The following is a 16,945-nucleotide window of genomic DNA, read 5'->3' on the forward strand; positions in this document are numbered from 1 at the left end:
ATGTTGTGTTACCTCCTGTTTCCCAGTGACAAACCATTGTGACATTTTTTAATGGATAATCAAAAGAGGAACTGGGCAATAAAGATGAAAGAGCAGAGAAATGTAAAGTGATAATGCTGGAAGTGAATTTCGAATAGAACATAAATGACATTATAGAAAAAAGAGCTGACTGTGCAAATGTCAACACTATTGTCACTCAAGAGATTCTAGATATGCAGCTAGAGAAACTTCGTAAAACTTAACTTATTGACATAAAGTAGTTCAGTGAGGAGGTGGTGACACAAAGAATAAAGATGTCCCAGAAGAAGTAACTCTGGCAAAAACCTTTACGGGAAAGGAACTCTCAGAGGTAGTTCATGACACTGAAAAAGAAAAGATAAAATGCTGGAAGCGGATCCAGGTCTGTGTAAAGTGAAGACTCCTTGTGTATGACAAAAGTTCCAAGGAGAGAAAAGTAAGCTAAGATACATCTATCTCAAAAAATTTCAAAATATTAGCCAGTTCTTGATGTAGAGCTGAACCTTAATTTTATGAGAAAAAGAGGTCTTGGTAGGCAGCACTTGAAATCATTATCAAATGTCTAAATGAAAGAAAGTATCTGTTATATTGTCCAAGAGTGAGAAGAACTCTGAAAATCAGCCAGGAATTTAAGTGGAATAGGAAACTGTGAATGAGAATAAAAATAAAGTGCCTGAAATGCAATACTATTAGAGATTTGTTACTTCAGTTAAGACTCAGTGTTTGATTCTAATAATCTGAGATGTTTGCTAAGCATAGGATTTAAAAATTTGTTTGCTTAAAAGTTTGTAAGTTAAAGCTAAAAGCAAAGGTATTTGGGAACATTTCCCTATAAGAGACCTTTGAATTCAAAAGGTGGGTCTAAGACTCACCATATCTGAAAGCCCTTGGCTTGGCTTCAGTTCAGAAGTCTTCTCAGGTTTCTTCCTCAGGAGGATCAATGGCATCCTGAGATCAATTCAAGATACCTTTTAGGTATAAAGAAAGTCTTTCTCCTCAAAGGGAAGACATAACCTGCTGTCTTTACTGAACATTTAGCCTACAGAAGACCCAGTTTTTATCTTAGACTACTAAAAGACTGACAGGCAGAGCTAGAAAAACCACGGACAGAAACCCCCTGTGGTCAAATATAGTCTATAAACAGTAATCAGAACTTGAAGAGAACTAGAAATCTACAAAGTGAACATCATGGGTCTGAGTTACTAGCAATATTTTAGGAGCTATAAGATACCACACTCCAAAAAGTGTGTAACCAAACAGTGAATGGAAAATAGGACTCTCCTGTTGGTTGAATCTGCAGGACATAAACAGGAGGCCTCTTACAAAGAGTACCAAAAGAAAAGGAGATTTAGATCCTGGTCTATCCCAAAGATGTGACAAAAGGAACAGAAGAGGCACACTTATTTGTCTCCTCAACAGAAATGTGAGTGCTACAAAGCCAGGGGCAATATGCATTTTACTTCCACATCTTGTGCACACAGCCCTGTGCTTAGCAATCGGTAGGCATCTCATTGACAGACATTAGTTGAATAAACAAAGCAGGTCCACATTCTCCTCTATCAATAACAGTCTGATTTACTCAGTCAGTGCATGCAGGTATAGGTTTACTCTTCATGGAAAAAAAACTCAAAGTAAGTTCAAGACAGGGAGGAAGTATAGTGGTTGTGGTAAATAACACTGGTTCAAATTCCAGTAGTACCAAAAAACACCTGGGTGATTGTGGACAAACTGCCTAACCTATCCATGCCTCTGTTTCTTATCTATAAAACAGGAATGGTAACAATACTACCTACCTCCATAAAGTTCCTGGGAAAAGTAAATGTGATTTCAGATGGAGAGTACTTTGCACAATGCCTATCATATAGAGCAAATGTTCTACAAATGTTTAGGTACTATTTTATAAACACATTTAAATGTGAGTTGAGGCTGGGTGAATCATGTATATAGGTACCTTCTGTACACACACACACACACACACACACTTGTTCTAAGATGAGCCTAAATAAAAAATTGCCACCAAAATATTTTTTAGGTTCATAAGCATGTTTCTTAAAATATGACCAGTAGAATAATATAAAAAAGAACATTCACCTCACTAACACACACGAAAAAATTAAAACGATGTTTTTTCATCTATCAAATTAGCAAAGATTTTAGAATTATAATGATGTTAGGCTTGTGAGGTGAAAGACAAGTATTCTTATCTGCAATATTAATTGATATAATGTTTCTAAAAACATTTGACAGTATGTTTCAACAGGCTTAAAATATCTCTACCATTTCCACGCTACATATCTTCAGTAGAGTTACTTTCATAATATTAAAAAAAAAAAAATTGGAAAAATCTTTAATATCCATCAAAATGAGAGTTAAGTAAATTATAGTGCATACCTAAAAGAAGAAATGTGGGGTGGAGGTGGGAATCAGGATGTATAAAAGCCATGAGTCCATTTATAGTTTTGCTTTTTTTAAAGAAAGATAAGAAAAATACATAGTAATAAGACAGAAAGGGAAGCAGGAAATTCACTAGACTACACTAATGGTTTATTTCCAGGTTGTGGGACTTTAGATGATTCTTGTTTTTTTCTTTGTAACTTCCTATATTATGTAAGGTATTCTAAAGTGCTATGTATTACTTTTTTAAGTCAGAAAAAAATTGTAAAGCTTATTTTGTAAAAATACAGCTGGCAGGAACAGACTCACTCCTGGTTCAGTCCACTAAAAATAATGCTACTAATGAAAATGCCATGATCAGCAACCTTCGATTAATCCAAATGCAACAAATCACTCTGTGAAATAATTTTTTTAAAAAAGCCAATTTCCTAAATTCTATAGCATAGGCCTTAAGGCCTGAGTCTGCCAACAGGGTTAAAGGCCTTCCCTAACATCAGTGAAGACTGGTGAAGTCTTGATGCTATACCAGTCTTCTGCTTAAAGTGAAAAGTCTCTTGAGATTCTAAGAAAATTTACAGAAGAATTCTAGATCGGTTTTGAAAGTGAGAGTTGTGAAATGTCTTGACAGTTGTCACATTAGCCCTTTCTTTCCCCCTTTTTGCCTTTTAGACAAAAGTTGAGAAGAGCTTTTAAATTACAAAGCATTTCCAGAGTGCCATACATTTAGAAGAGCTCTTAAAATATATGACCAGTCATCTCTCTTTTCATTTTTACATATCACTTTAGATATACATGCCTTAAATTGAGTAAAAGTAAAATTCATGAAATCTATAATAGGCCTATCCACTACAGTATTTTACTAGCTTTCACTTCTTTTTTTAAAGGTTGTGGAATAAAATAAATAAATGAAACCAGCATTATTTACCCCTTGCCTTGCATAAATGTTAACTGGCCTTCAATGACTATTTCAGTGCACTACTGGGAGACAGAAATAAATCTTATATTTTAAACATGTAAAAGTTTAGACTGTCACCTCAAAACTTCACTAATTTAGTAAATTTCCTTTACCAAACTGGTATGGAAATACAGTTGACCCTTGAACAACGCATCAATAGGGTTAGAGGAGCTGACGCTCCCACCCTAAGCAGTCGATGTCAGCATACAACTTTAGACTCCCTGAAAACTTAGCTACTAACAGCTACTATTGACCAGGATCTTCACCAATTAACAGTTGATGAACACATATTTTGTATATTATATGTATTATACACAGTATTCTTATAATAAAGTAAACTAGAGAATAGAATATGTTATTAAGAAAATCACAAGAGAAAATACATTTATAGTACTTATTGAAAAAAATCCACATATAAGTGGCCCCACACGGTTTAACGCTGTGTTGTTTAAGGAAGGTTGAGTAGTATTATCAACCAGAATGAATATTTCCTTCTCATTTAGGAGTGACAATTCTACACTGTTGATGCTAAATCTGATGAAGCTTTAAGATCTGCCCTGAAAAGTTTTGTCACATGATTATTATAGCAAAACATGGTCAAAGAACACAACTTTCCTGTGGCTACTTCCTTAAGGGCTGCAGAATTGCACAGTAAAAATGACAAACATGGTTCAAACTAGGCCTTTTCTAGGATGAACACATGTGTGCAGAGAAGTTCGAACTGGGAAAACAAGAGAGGGAAATCTTAATGCTCAGAAGTGCAACATCCTCTCTTAACACTGCAATGTAGGCTGTGACCTTCCCATCACCAAAGAAAATAATGTGAGTAAATGCCCTGTAAATGTTAAAATCAGTATGAGTTTTAGATATGTTATTATTAGGATTCCCGCTACTGATTCTTTTAAGAAACAAACCTTGTTAAGAACTACAGCAAATTATGAGGGTAATATGCACTTCAAAGAGAATATTAAGACTGTATATTCTTATTTATGTTATCATACTTCCTAATGTGACTTAAATATTGCACTGATATTGCCTCCCAGAAATAACCATTTCATCACTAAAAACATATGCAAAAATAAAAATAAATACTTACTCACAACACCAAACTGTCCCCAGAACAGAAGTATAGCCAACATTGGGAAAATAATAATGAGGATATTTTCATTTGGAGAAAACCATAAGACTGGAAAGAGAAAAAGCAAAAATCACAATTAATATTTACTATAATAAGTCAACAATATATTTTATTGGGAAGATGGAAAATAAAAATAATTGATTAAAACTGTGGCCTTTAAATAAACAATTACACATAATAATTTATTTACATAACAAATTTTCCTTATGAATCAAGAAACTAGTTATTTGTTTTTCGTCACACTTTCCCTAATCTATGATTTATGGAAAGAAATAGTATGCCACAGAAGCTGAGAACAAAGCTCTCCAGCCACAATGCCTGGGTTTGACCCGCAATTCTAATTTATAGTCTCTGTGACCGTGGACAGTTTTAACCCCTTTCCGTTCTTCAGCTGTGACTCTAGTACAGCACACAGCACCTACGCCTTGAAGGACTGTTATGACTATTAACAAAGTTAAGATATGAAAAGGGCTTAAAACAAAGCTTGGCACTTACCAAGTGCTAAGTAAACATTAAGTACAATTATTATTTTGTGCTCCCATGGTGAATGGCTCTATGTGTAAAGTGCCAAGAATTTACCTTAATGCGACAGTGAAGTCTTCCTGTACAGACTGACTCTGGATGGAAGTAAGGAAGTTGTACAACTAGATATCCTCCCCTTACTGTGACTTAAGACAAAGGGAGATGTGAGCCCTAGCTTTTCTGAAACTAACTCTGGAACAGAAGATGTATTTTGGAATAACTGAATAGGCTGAAAAATGGCTGTTTACATATAAAGTAACATGAGGAGCTTTAGGTATTAAGGAAGCTTCTATTAAGTGGGTCACATGATACCTAGACAGTAAAAGTATAGCCACCCATTCTATAAAGAAAATTGTGATAGTGAGACTTCAAATGAAATGTTAAGAACACTTAATATTTTAAAGCTTGCCTGCAGGGGAAAGGGAGGCGGGGTTGTGTGGAGAATACCAGTGAATACTGCCCAAAAGCCAGCGTACTAGCATTCCTCTGAAATCACCTCTTTGAAATCCTCCACTGCTCTGCCTCTCTTTATCAGTACGTGAGGAACCTTGCAGATTTTCCTACCATAATGCTAGCCATGCATTTCTCGTGCTAAGCTTATAATGTTAAACTCTGGTAAATGTTCACAATAATCCCCAGAATATAACACTATAAATTTTTATCTCAGAGACATTAGCTTTCCAGTATCTAGCAGTTGCCCTATACATAGTAGACTCAATAGGTTTACTGTTGAAGGGTGCAATCATAATACAGTTTGGCGAGTGAATGGAAGACACTTTTTTTTTTTTTGATGTTCCAGTTGCTGCAGATCTCCACCAGGAGAGATGTTTTCAGATATTCTGAATCAATACCACCTTAATTTCCAACTGAATTACTGAACATCTTCCAAAAAAACCCCTTTCAATTAAAATCCTACCAGGAAAAACCTCTGTGAATTATGTTTAGGTTTTCAAATACAATGCCCACAGGATTTAGTAAAAGCTTTATGATATAATGACTATTACTAATCAACTTACTTTTCTCTACCCACTGTCTCTATTATTTTGTTTTGAGTTGGTTATATTAACTTCTCAAATCCTCACAATTATGATATGAGGAATTATTAACCCCTCAATGCTAAGGATATTATGACACAGTAAATTAAGGATCTTAAGTATCTTAAATTTTCAAGTCCCGAACTGACTCCTGATCCCCTCCCTGACCAAAACCTTCCCTCTTAGTTTTTGCCATTTCAGTACTGGTGACGCCATTTCTTCAGTTGCTCAGGCCAAAAAACCTTGGAGTCATCCTTGATTCCTTGGTTTCTCTCACACCTTACATCTGGTCCAACAGTCAATCCTGTGAGCTCTACTTTCAAAATATAGCCAACATCTGATCTCATGTTCAAGATGAGCTGACAATGAAATGTTCTTTCATTAGCCTGTGTCCCTATACAACAATCTTCAACAATCTTAGGATTTATTAACAGAAATCTATTAGTAAAAATAAGAGGTATGTTTGACCCTGGTCTGACCACTCATTTTGTACTTATTAAACAAACATTTACTGAAAGCCTACCATGGGTAGGATACTCTTCTAAGGTATCTGAGGTCCAGCAGTGAACAAGGCAGGTGGGGCCATGAGCCTGAAGAAGGAGAGGAGATGAAGGACAGACTCTTGAGGGTAGTAATGAAAGGCCTCTGGGGAAAGGAACTGGATCTGAGCCTTGTATGGGAAGGAGCCTGCCAAGTGAAGACAGGGAAGAGACTCCAAAGGAACAGCAACTTTGAGCAACCAAATGATGGTTGCTGTGGTTAGAATTTAGTGATACAAGAGGAGATGGGAAGAGTTTGCTGGGGCGAGATTATGTTAGGTCTCAACAGTTTGTTAAGAGAGTTTGTATTTTATTCTAAGAGCAATGACAAGTGATTAGAAGGCCTCAAATAGAGAAGAAAAATGATCTGATTTATTTAAAATCTTCTTTGGCAGCCATGCGTAGAATGAATTCTAGAGAAGCAAGACTTATCAGAAAGTTTGTGCAGCAATCGCGTAGAGAGGCAGGGCATAGGACATGGCCCACAAATGCAGTTCTTAGTCCAGTTTTACTCATCACAGTGGAAGACATAATGGAATGGATCCAAAGAAGGTGACCAGAACGGGGATCCTGAAACCATGTGGGATGGCTGAAAGAACTGGGGATTCTTACTTCAGATAAGAAAAAACTTGGGAGAGAACTTTTATAGCCCTCTTAGTGAGTAAGAAATTGCAGTGCTGCAAGTTTTAGCTTGACTTACAAAAGAACTGGAACTTTCTGACAATAACCTAGATACTTTAGGAAGAAAGAGTCTCATCATGTCGAGCATTTACGTAAAAACTCTGAATGACCAATTTACCTGGGGTGTGACAGAAGTAATTCCTGAATTAGATGGCAAGACAGACTAGATGACTCCAAGCCCCTGTGCAGAAATAATAAGTGTAAGAGACAGTTCAATGACAGAAAAGGGTGGGGTTATAGAACAAACATATTATTGTCTAAGTGATTCTTAAATGGAGCTTATTAGAATCACCTGGGGGTTTATTCAAATTTCACACCCTCTCCCCTGTCAGCTCCCACCCCAAGATTTTAATATGTTCCCCAAGGTAAGTGTGTGTGTGTGTGTGTGTGTGTGTGTGTGTGTGTGTGTGTGTGTTGGGGGGGGTGTCCATGATTCTCTGTTTAAAATCATTGCTGCAGACCTCTGCTATAATTTACATGACTGTGTTACGTCCTCTCACTGACATGAGTTACCTCTAATTTGTTAAGGTGGTAAGAGTTTGAGGATCATTGAATTGGATATTCATGTACCAAATGAGGTACCCAATGTTTCATACAAAACAATTTATATGCCAATTAAGCTATTGATTTGTTATGGTAGTACTGTCAGATGACTTCAATTTTTGTTCCCCAAGGGGAGGAGACAAGGTACTTCTCTAAGGTCCCTTTCAGCTCTAAATTTCTGTGGCACTAAAAAAATAAATTAAGCTTAAAATGGACGAAGAACAACATCAGATATTTTTCCACCTTGTGATTAAGAAAAACAATCCAAGGGCATCCACACTCTCATTTCATTCAAGCTATGGCTGACATCTCTGTCCATTATTCTCCCCCAATTCCTAGTCAGGCAGAGTGGCTCCCTGGAAGAATATATGGTCTATGGATGACTATTTAAATTTTGCTCCCTAGCCTAAGTATCATAAAAAGCCCGTACTTCATTCTTCTTATCACTGTGTACGAAACGGAATAAACACAAAAATTAGAGAGATCATTCTAATGTACCTTTCCTTCAAATATATACGGGCATACCTTGTTTTATTGCACCTCGCTTATTATGCTTCACAGATGTTGTTGTTTTTTTTGTTTTTTTTTTTTTAACAAATTGAAGGCAAAACCCTCCACTCGCAAAACTGGCTTTATTGTGATGGTCTATAACCTAACCCACAATATCTCTGAGGTATGCTTGTACATGGTAAACCTTCGCAAACACAGAGAACACCTGTTTCCACAAAAAAAGATCACGGTAAAATTCACAACACTAAAATGCAAGCTAAATTTTTACATTTCAGGATTGTGATGACTTTTTTGAGGTACTGACTTGGTTAGGCTGTAGTCTCAGTTATTTAATCAAACCCAGTATTCCAAGGTAGCTCCCCAAATCCCTGCACCCTGCAATCAGCCTTTTATAATTTCTTCCCCTTGAAGGAGAGATGAGATTGTGAATAGGATGGATTTCATTCCCATGATTATGCTGTGTCATATGGCAAAAGGGATTTTGCTGGTGTAATTAAGGTGCTCATTCAGTTGACTTTAAGAAAAAGAGATTGTCTTTGGGAAAGAGGGGGCTAATCTAATTCAGTAAGCCCTTAAAAGGGTCTGGGCCCTTCCTGGCAAAAGAAATTCAACATATGAGAGGACTTCAACAAAAGGAAGATTTTCATTGCTGACTTTAAATATGAAGAGGCTATGTGGTAAGGAATGAGGGCAACCTCCGAGATCTGAGAAAAGTCCCTAGCAGACATCTAGCAAAGAAACAGGGACCTCAGTCCTATAACCACAAGAAACAGGACCCCAAACTCCATATGAGAATACAGCCTGGCCAACACCTTGATTTCAGCCTCATAAGACTTTGGAGAACCCAGTCATTCCATGACCACAATTGTGACCTACAAAACTGTGAGGTAATAAAAAAAACTGTATTTTTTAAGGCTGCTACATTTGTGGTTATTTGTTATACAGCACCAGAAAACTAATACGAGGATCCTGTAGTGCCTTCATGTCAACATAATGAACATAATGCATATCATGTTGTCAAAGATGGAAACAGCAACTTGCTGAATCTGAACTTGATCTTTTAAACAAAACTGATAGCTTACTTGAAAAATGTAAAATCTTAAGATTCCAAGTTTTTTTTTCATTAATAATATAAAGGCAGATACTAATAACACATTTTATAATCATATTTACATAGTATTTGGTTGTTTACACGGTGTTTTCACAATATCCTATGGCAGTAAAAAAAAATAATAATAATACTGGATTTTGAAGACAGATCTGGGTTAAAATCCTGGCTATGACTCTCACTTTGAACAAGTAACCTAAATCTGTCTTCTTGTAAATGGTAAGACATATATTTATCTCCAGGAGTTCCTGAGAATATCACAGGATGCAACATACATATAGTATCTGGCAAATGCTCAAATAAATGTCAGATTTTTTTTTTTTTTATTGTCCTTATTTGTACTGTTCACTTTCTTGAAAGCAAGGATCATGTCTTAGCCACCATTGAATCCAAAATGCCTAGCACAGTGCCTGGTACATAGTAGGCACTCAATAAACCTTTTTTAAAGTATTAGCTTACTTACGTCTCAAAACTCTCCTGCGATGGAGATGGTATCTTCATTTTATAGATAAAACTGAGGGCCAGAAAGGTTGAATTTTTTATCTAAGTTTTCCTAAACTAAAAAGTGGCGATGCACAGAAAAAACTCTCTAAATTCAAGTCTTGTGCCCCTTCCAGGGTACTGTATTGTACAAAGGCACCAGAGGTATATAAAACTATATCTCATATATAATATTTCCACATATTCAGTCCTAGTACTCCCTAAAAGGGAACAAAGAATGGTCTCCATTACTCCACATTCTACTAAGTGGAATTCTCTATTAAGCAATTTCTAGCTCTCATTTATGCCTGTATTTGCAAAACAGCACAACATAGTAAAAATGGTTTCTAATACCTAAATCTCCAAAGTCCACATGATGGGTAAGTATCATTACCACAATAAATTTGTAAGAGTCCTGCCTCAATTAACCTTTCTGTGCAGAGGAGTTTGTTGCAAAAATGGTGCAAAAATAGTGACAACACCACATGCTGGCAAGGATGTGGGGGAACTAGATCACTCATATGTTGCTGATGGAAATGAAAAATGGAATCACTCTGGAAAACATTTGGCAGTTTCTTTAAAAACTAAGCCTATACTTACAAACAGTCCAGTAATTATATTTCTGTGCATTTCAAGAGAAATGAAGACTATATCTACATAAAAACCTATTCACAATTGTTCATAGTTGCTTCATTTGTTACGGCCAAAAACAAATGGCAATAACCAAAATGCCCAACAGTAGGTAGACGTAGGCGGTTAAACAAACCATGATGATATACACATACCATGGAATAATACTCAGAAAAAAAAAAAGAAAATCTATCGATACATGCCACAACATGGATAGATCTCAAGGGCACTATGCTGAGTGAAAAAAAGCCAATCTCAAAAGGTTACATACTGTATGATTCCATTTATACAACATTGATGAAATGAAAAAAGTATAGATATAGAGAACAAATTGTGCTTCCAGGTTAAGAATAGTAGGGGTGCAGTGACTAGAAAAGGGTTGCATAAGGGACATATATACGTTAACGGAATAGTTCTGTATCCTGATTGTGGTGGTAGTTACATAAATTTATACCTGTGATAAAATGACAAAGAAATATACACACATTGTACCACTGTGAATTTGCTGGTTTTGACATTTAATTACAGTTACATAAGATGTAACCATTTGGGGAAGCTGGGCGAAGAGTACACAGCACCTCTCTGTTCTATCTTTGCAACCTCTTATGACTCTATAATTATTTCAAAAAATAAAAATGAGTGCAAAGTTGAATGTCTGAGACCTCTGGTAGAATTTTCCACGTTCTCTCCAACAAAACACCTAATTTTAATGGCCCCCAAAATAAGCATAGCTCATATTTTTTATAGGGTACTTTGAAAACAAAGAAAGATAAAACGTTCACACATAAAACTATAAACTCTGTCTTCATCTCAGATATCAGTATCCCTTTCCCATCCATCTTTGTTCCATCTTCTGGCTTCTCAGGTCTCTTGAATTTACTAATTTCCCTCTCAGTGACCTATACTACACTCAGAAATTACCACTCCCCTGTGTCTTGTTTTCTCATTCCCATGAAATGGTACAGTCCATCCCTCAGAAAAATTTCAACTAGGTATTAGATTATCTAATTCTAGTCACTCACAGTTCATATGACTGACTAGACCCCTGCTGAAAGATTATATATATATAAAAGCTCCTTAGCCCAATTTAATATCAAATTAATACAAGTTACAATGTAGGAGAGGTTTCTGAACAGAGAAGCCTTCCAAATTGTTTGACTGCTTTAGTCGTCTCCTGCCCACTTCTTATTGCACAAACATCCCTCTCTCAAAACCCAGCTTCAGCAACTTGATATCTCACTTCATAAAACACCACAGGAACACAACTAACATTTGCAAATCACTTTGGTTTACAAAGGACTTGTACAAAAAGAATCTCATCTGATGTTCATTAGACTACAGAATATATAAAAGCACAAATCTATTTTCATTCCCACTTTAGAGATGAGGTAACTTGGATTCAGTGAAGTAACTTTTCAAGCTCAATATAGGCAAACAGTTAACTTGCAGAATAAGGGATATAACTCAGGTCCCCTGATTCCTAATCCTAAACAATGTCAAAATAGTCCATCAAACTAAATACCCCATTCCCAATCTGATAATGGACATTTTATAACAGCAAATGCTAGAAGATTCCATCTAAAAAAGAGGTTCTCAAAGGATGACCTAATCCCGAGATCAGTAATATGTCCAGTGACACTAAGAGAGCTTCCAAAATAGAAAATCAGAATGTACCTGCATGTCGTTGAAGAAATCAGCTGGTACAGCAAGGAAAAGAAAGCAGACCGTTTACTCCAGCTAACTTTACTGCTTTATACAACTCACCAACCCAAGTTTGTGAAAATGGAGCAGAATCAATCACTAAGGCCGAATTCAAATCAATCACATTGGATCCCTAGCTCTTCCACATCTTGGCCAAGGAAAAGAACACCATAAGCACAGGAAACTTCAAGGAATCATCCATGATGACCTGATTTTTGATCTCTTGATTCTCCTTCTGGTCTATTCTTTCTATCGGGAGCATGGTTGGGACTTGTCAACCCTTGATAGTGTAGGTAATTTAAAAAAAAAAAAAAAAAAAAAAGGCTAAATATTTGGAAAGAATGTGGAAAATTAATCACATGAAAGAAAAAGTACTCTCGATGGCAGCAAACAGAAATGGTTTGATGACCAGAAATGGTAGATGATCCCAGGACTGCTCACTCCAATAGAACAGTCCTCAAACCCAAAGTCTGAGAACCACACACATAACAAACAGCAAAGGAATTTTACTATGAAAAGTGGAGAGCAAATAAGACAAAATTCATGCTCTCAAAGCTGCTAAACATTATATCAACATTTATTATTAACAGTCTGCTTTTTGATTCAATAGAGTTCCTAGCCCCATTATGCCCCATTTCTGATAGGATCAGGTTGCTGCAGGACAAATAAAAGGAAGCTTTTACAGAAGTCTTACCAACACGATGTTTTAGTTCTACGATGATTTCGCCTTCCCTGCTTAATTCTGTTACTTCACAACTGTAGTTTCCTGGGACAGCATCACTCCTATCCATCTTCAAAGATGCAGTGCCGTTTAGTAATGCTTCTGGTACGATTGTTGCACTCGAAAAGTTTTTGCCAGGGGTGGAACTACGTTGCTCTCCATCAAAGGTAAAAACGTTTTCATTTCCAAATTTCCACTTTAAATAAAAGTCGTCAAGGACAGTCGCCTCCACATTAGAAACAAAGCATGGGATGACAACAGTTTTATTGCAAATGGTGTATTCTACAGGTTTGGTTTTATTTAAAATTAGCTGAGCTGAACCTGGAAAAGAAAAATAAAATAGTTTCTTTTTATTACAGAATTATAATAAAATACTATAAGATCTTAGGTATGTTATAAATCCTATAGAGAAAAGAGCAATGCTTCAATTGTTCACTTAAGCTACAGTGAAGCTACAGAGAGAAGATGGGCAAGCTGAAAAAGAAAAATTATTTTAATATTAATGTGCATTGCTGGTAGACAATACTGTAACTTTTCCTTACTCATTCATAGTAATACAAACTACACATTATCATGTGTCTTGGGAATAAACTCAGCAACTTGTGTTGGAACATGCAGTACAGTATCTGGCTTTGGAAGCTTTAAAGTAATCATTACTGCCTACTGATACATGTATTTAAAAAATTGTCCTTACTATGGGAAATTTTTTAGCAGAAAAATCAAACCAAATATTATATTCAGTCTCAACTCCTATACACTTCCTCCAAATAGAACTTGCTAAACTGATATGAAGTTTCTCTCTTTGTGTGGCATTTCCAAAAAACATGGCAAGGTCTACTGTACTTTAATATAAAAAGTAAATCAGATGAATCACAGCTTTTCCACTAGGATGGAAAGTCTTAGAATGCTAAGGGCAAAAAACATACTCTATGGTTACTTCCCCATTGCAAAATACAGACAACAATAGACATTTTGTATGCAAGTATTAAAAAGGATTATATACAACTGAAAGGCATTTTTTCACCCCTACATTTCATTGAAAGGACAGAACAGCAATTTCCAAATGTATAATACAGGTATTCCTTCCTCTTAGAAACTATAAACCACTCAAAATAAAACTAGAAACAAGTTGAAACCAAGAGCAGATATTGCTAATAAGTAGAATATATCCTATCAACTCTTCTCAATAGGATAAACTATCAGTTGTTGTTTTATAAAACAGGGATTGAGAAAGTAAATGCAATCACTAGTCTTTCATCTAAAATTTGTAAGAACATGGAAAAATTGTAATTATCTTCCATGTTTTTCAGCCATTTATCAACTCTTTTAAATAGCTAGTTGTCTTTTCCCTTAAAAAACAAAGCACTAACAAATATAAATACCAACTTTAATAAGATTTCTTCCTTCTATATAAACTGGGAATAAAACTCAGGGGCATAGGATGTTACTATTCTAGGAACATATTATTCAGTAAATGCCCACTGAATTGAATACTAGGATTCACAGCAGAATACGAACTGGAAAATGTTCAGGAAGCCTGAGTACAAATCCAATCTGTCACTTTTTAGTATGTGTAACCTCAAGCAATTCACTTAACTTTTCTATGCCTTGGTTTACTCTCTGTAAGTAAGAGAATCAAAAATGAACACTGGGCTACTTCACAGAATTATGGTAAGCATCAAGGAGAAAATACATGGGCAGGTGCCCTTTAAACAATACTGTGCTATAAATTTGCAGAGTGATACTATAAAACTAGGCAGCACAGCATTTTAAAGTAATGATCTAGACCTTCTCTGACTGGCAGGTTCAAATTGTTATATTTCTGGGAATTTGCAGTCTGAACCAAGCTTGTGGGCAATCCATAGCTCACTTCTTTCCAGGTCTCTACATCTCCAGTCATCCAAATATTAGGAAGCCCCAGGCAAAACCTGGACTTCCAATTGCATTCTTCACTTGATCTTAGTCGAAAGGCCGAGAAGCAATCCAATTGCATTCTTCAAAACCTTGGGGTTCTGAATTACTTCCCCTGAGAAAGAAGCATTGAGGGGGAGACTACAGTGTAAAACACGGAGAGAAGGAACTGGCTGTGATGTTGGAGTTAGGAAGGACTGTGTCAGAAAATATGGTGAACGATTTTGAAACAGACAAAAGGATTACTGGGTATTCTTTCAGTGGAGTGTTGAGCACTGTCTGACAGACCTTTGGGACTATCTGATTCTATAGGCGCCTGTGCCTTTTGCTGTGTTTGACTGAGCTATTTTATAATTTTGTAAGTTGTACAAAACTGATGGTAATGCAAATGATTCATGTCCATAGAGATACAAAAAAACTTTGTTCTGCAATTGATTTCCACCTTGTGAAAGAGAGGATTTCAAAAAATTACATTTTATTGCCCTGAGGATATTGACCAATTTGCATAGATTCACAAATTCATTTCAGCATTCTTGATTGCCTATAAACATGTCTGTTCTTCCAATTTTCTTTAAAAACCAAGCTGGTCTTATCATCTTTCTAGTTTGCTTATTAATGTGTGAAATAAAATCTTTGACACGTGCTTATTTTAAATTTGAGTCAAGATTTTACTTTCTAAAAATCATCCTTTAATAAAAGAGATACAAGTGAAGAGCTCAGTTATCCTAGTGAACTTTTTTAGAAGGCTCTAGGTAAGTAAGTGGTCAGCAAACATCCCACAATTTCATAACTTATGCTTAGAGAATGAATTTTCTAAAGAATATAGGAAGCACTAATTGCACTGCATTATTTGTTGCAATCAAAAATCTTACAGCTGAAGCAATTTAAATAGTATAAATTCTGTCAATAAAATTCAAAGTAAACTTGATTTGGATAAACCGTAACTTGAATAACCCTTGCACTAATAATTAATAAATAAGGGTCATCCAAAAATGTAAAAGTCCACCAACTGTTAACTATAACTTCATCTTCTATAAACATTTATTAAATAACCACTAAGTAGTAAAATTATCTGATTTTTCTCTCTCTTGCCTGACTTCTGATGAAACAGCAAAGTGAAGAAAAGATTCGAAATATAGAGAATAATAGAACATAGATAATTAACATGAATAAGGAAATCCTGAATAATCAAGACATGCCTATAGCAGTCTAAATCAGACAGGAATAGATAAATGTAACCATCAGTGATACCAGGGTTATCAATAAACTACAAATGAAAAAGGAATAGTTGCATTTGGCATGCAACTATTTTATATTGCATGCCAAAAATATTGGTCCTTACAACATGTGAACACAGGTCACCAACCTAAACCATCTCATATCACATCCCTGAAAAAAGCCACTATGTAGTTGCAAAGAAGGTTCAATGCCATAGTCATAGCACACAAGTCCAGCTCAGAAATTTAAAAAGTGCAACAAACTTTTATTGAGAACTACCTGACCTAAACATTGTGATAGGATGTGGAGATACAATGATGAAAAAAAAAAAAAGTATGAATTATCTTTTCGGAGCTTATTGGGGGTATGTTACGTACTTTTTAAAACCCAAGATTGTAAGTGCTACCCTTCCTGTATGAACAAAGTACTATGGAAGGGCAGGAGAGCAATCAGCCTTACAAATTTGTAAGAAAATGTGCGTTGCTACTAGAGGAACAACAGAATATTGTCATACTCCCCACCCATCTGGGTCTTCAATCTTTTTAACAGGTTCCATGCAAATTTTCTCTCCTTTGTAAGAGCTCTTAAATCACTCTCCTTCTGCAAGAGCTTATCCTATACTCTCCAAAGGAGCCTTCTCTCCTTATTTCTTAATTCAAATTGAGTCCTTCAGATGAGAAGCCAGAAGAAGTTTCCAATACTCCCCCACCTAAAAATTTACCAGCAACCCTAACTATCCACACATTTCCTTCCCCAATCCCACTTCTCTCTCTCCAGAAATGAATCCCTTCGTCTTAGAGCTAGTTTCCATTACTGCCTCCACACCCATCACTCTCTTCCAG

The 16,945-nt window shown here is 35.9% G+C and overlaps 1 protein-coding gene across 1 annotated transcript in view; it reads right to left on the bottom strand.

Moving 5' to 3' along the window:
- Nucleotides 1-16,945, bottom strand: part of CD47 (CD47 molecule) — a 47,433-nt gene that overhangs the window by 22,292 nt on the left and 8,196 nt on the right. The window contains exons 3-5 of the mRNA XM_015594944.2: nucleotides 14,928-15,000; nucleotides 12,948-13,327; nucleotides 4,464-4,553 (exon numbers count right to left, since the gene is read on the bottom strand). Coding sequence (XP_015450430.2) covers nucleotides 4,464-4,553; nucleotides 12,948-13,327; nucleotides 14,928-15,000 — 543 coding nt within the window. The remainder of the gene's footprint in view (nucleotides 1-4,463; nucleotides 4,554-12,947; nucleotides 13,328-14,927; nucleotides 15,001-16,945) is intronic.

Source organism: Pteropus alecto, unplaced genomic scaffold, assembly GCF_000325575.1.
Source record: "Pteropus alecto unplaced genomic scaffold, ASM32557v1 scaffold270, whole genome shotgun sequence".
NCBI classification, from domain to species: domain Eukaryota; kingdom Metazoa; phylum Chordata; class Mammalia; order Chiroptera; family Pteropodidae; genus Pteropus; species Pteropus alecto.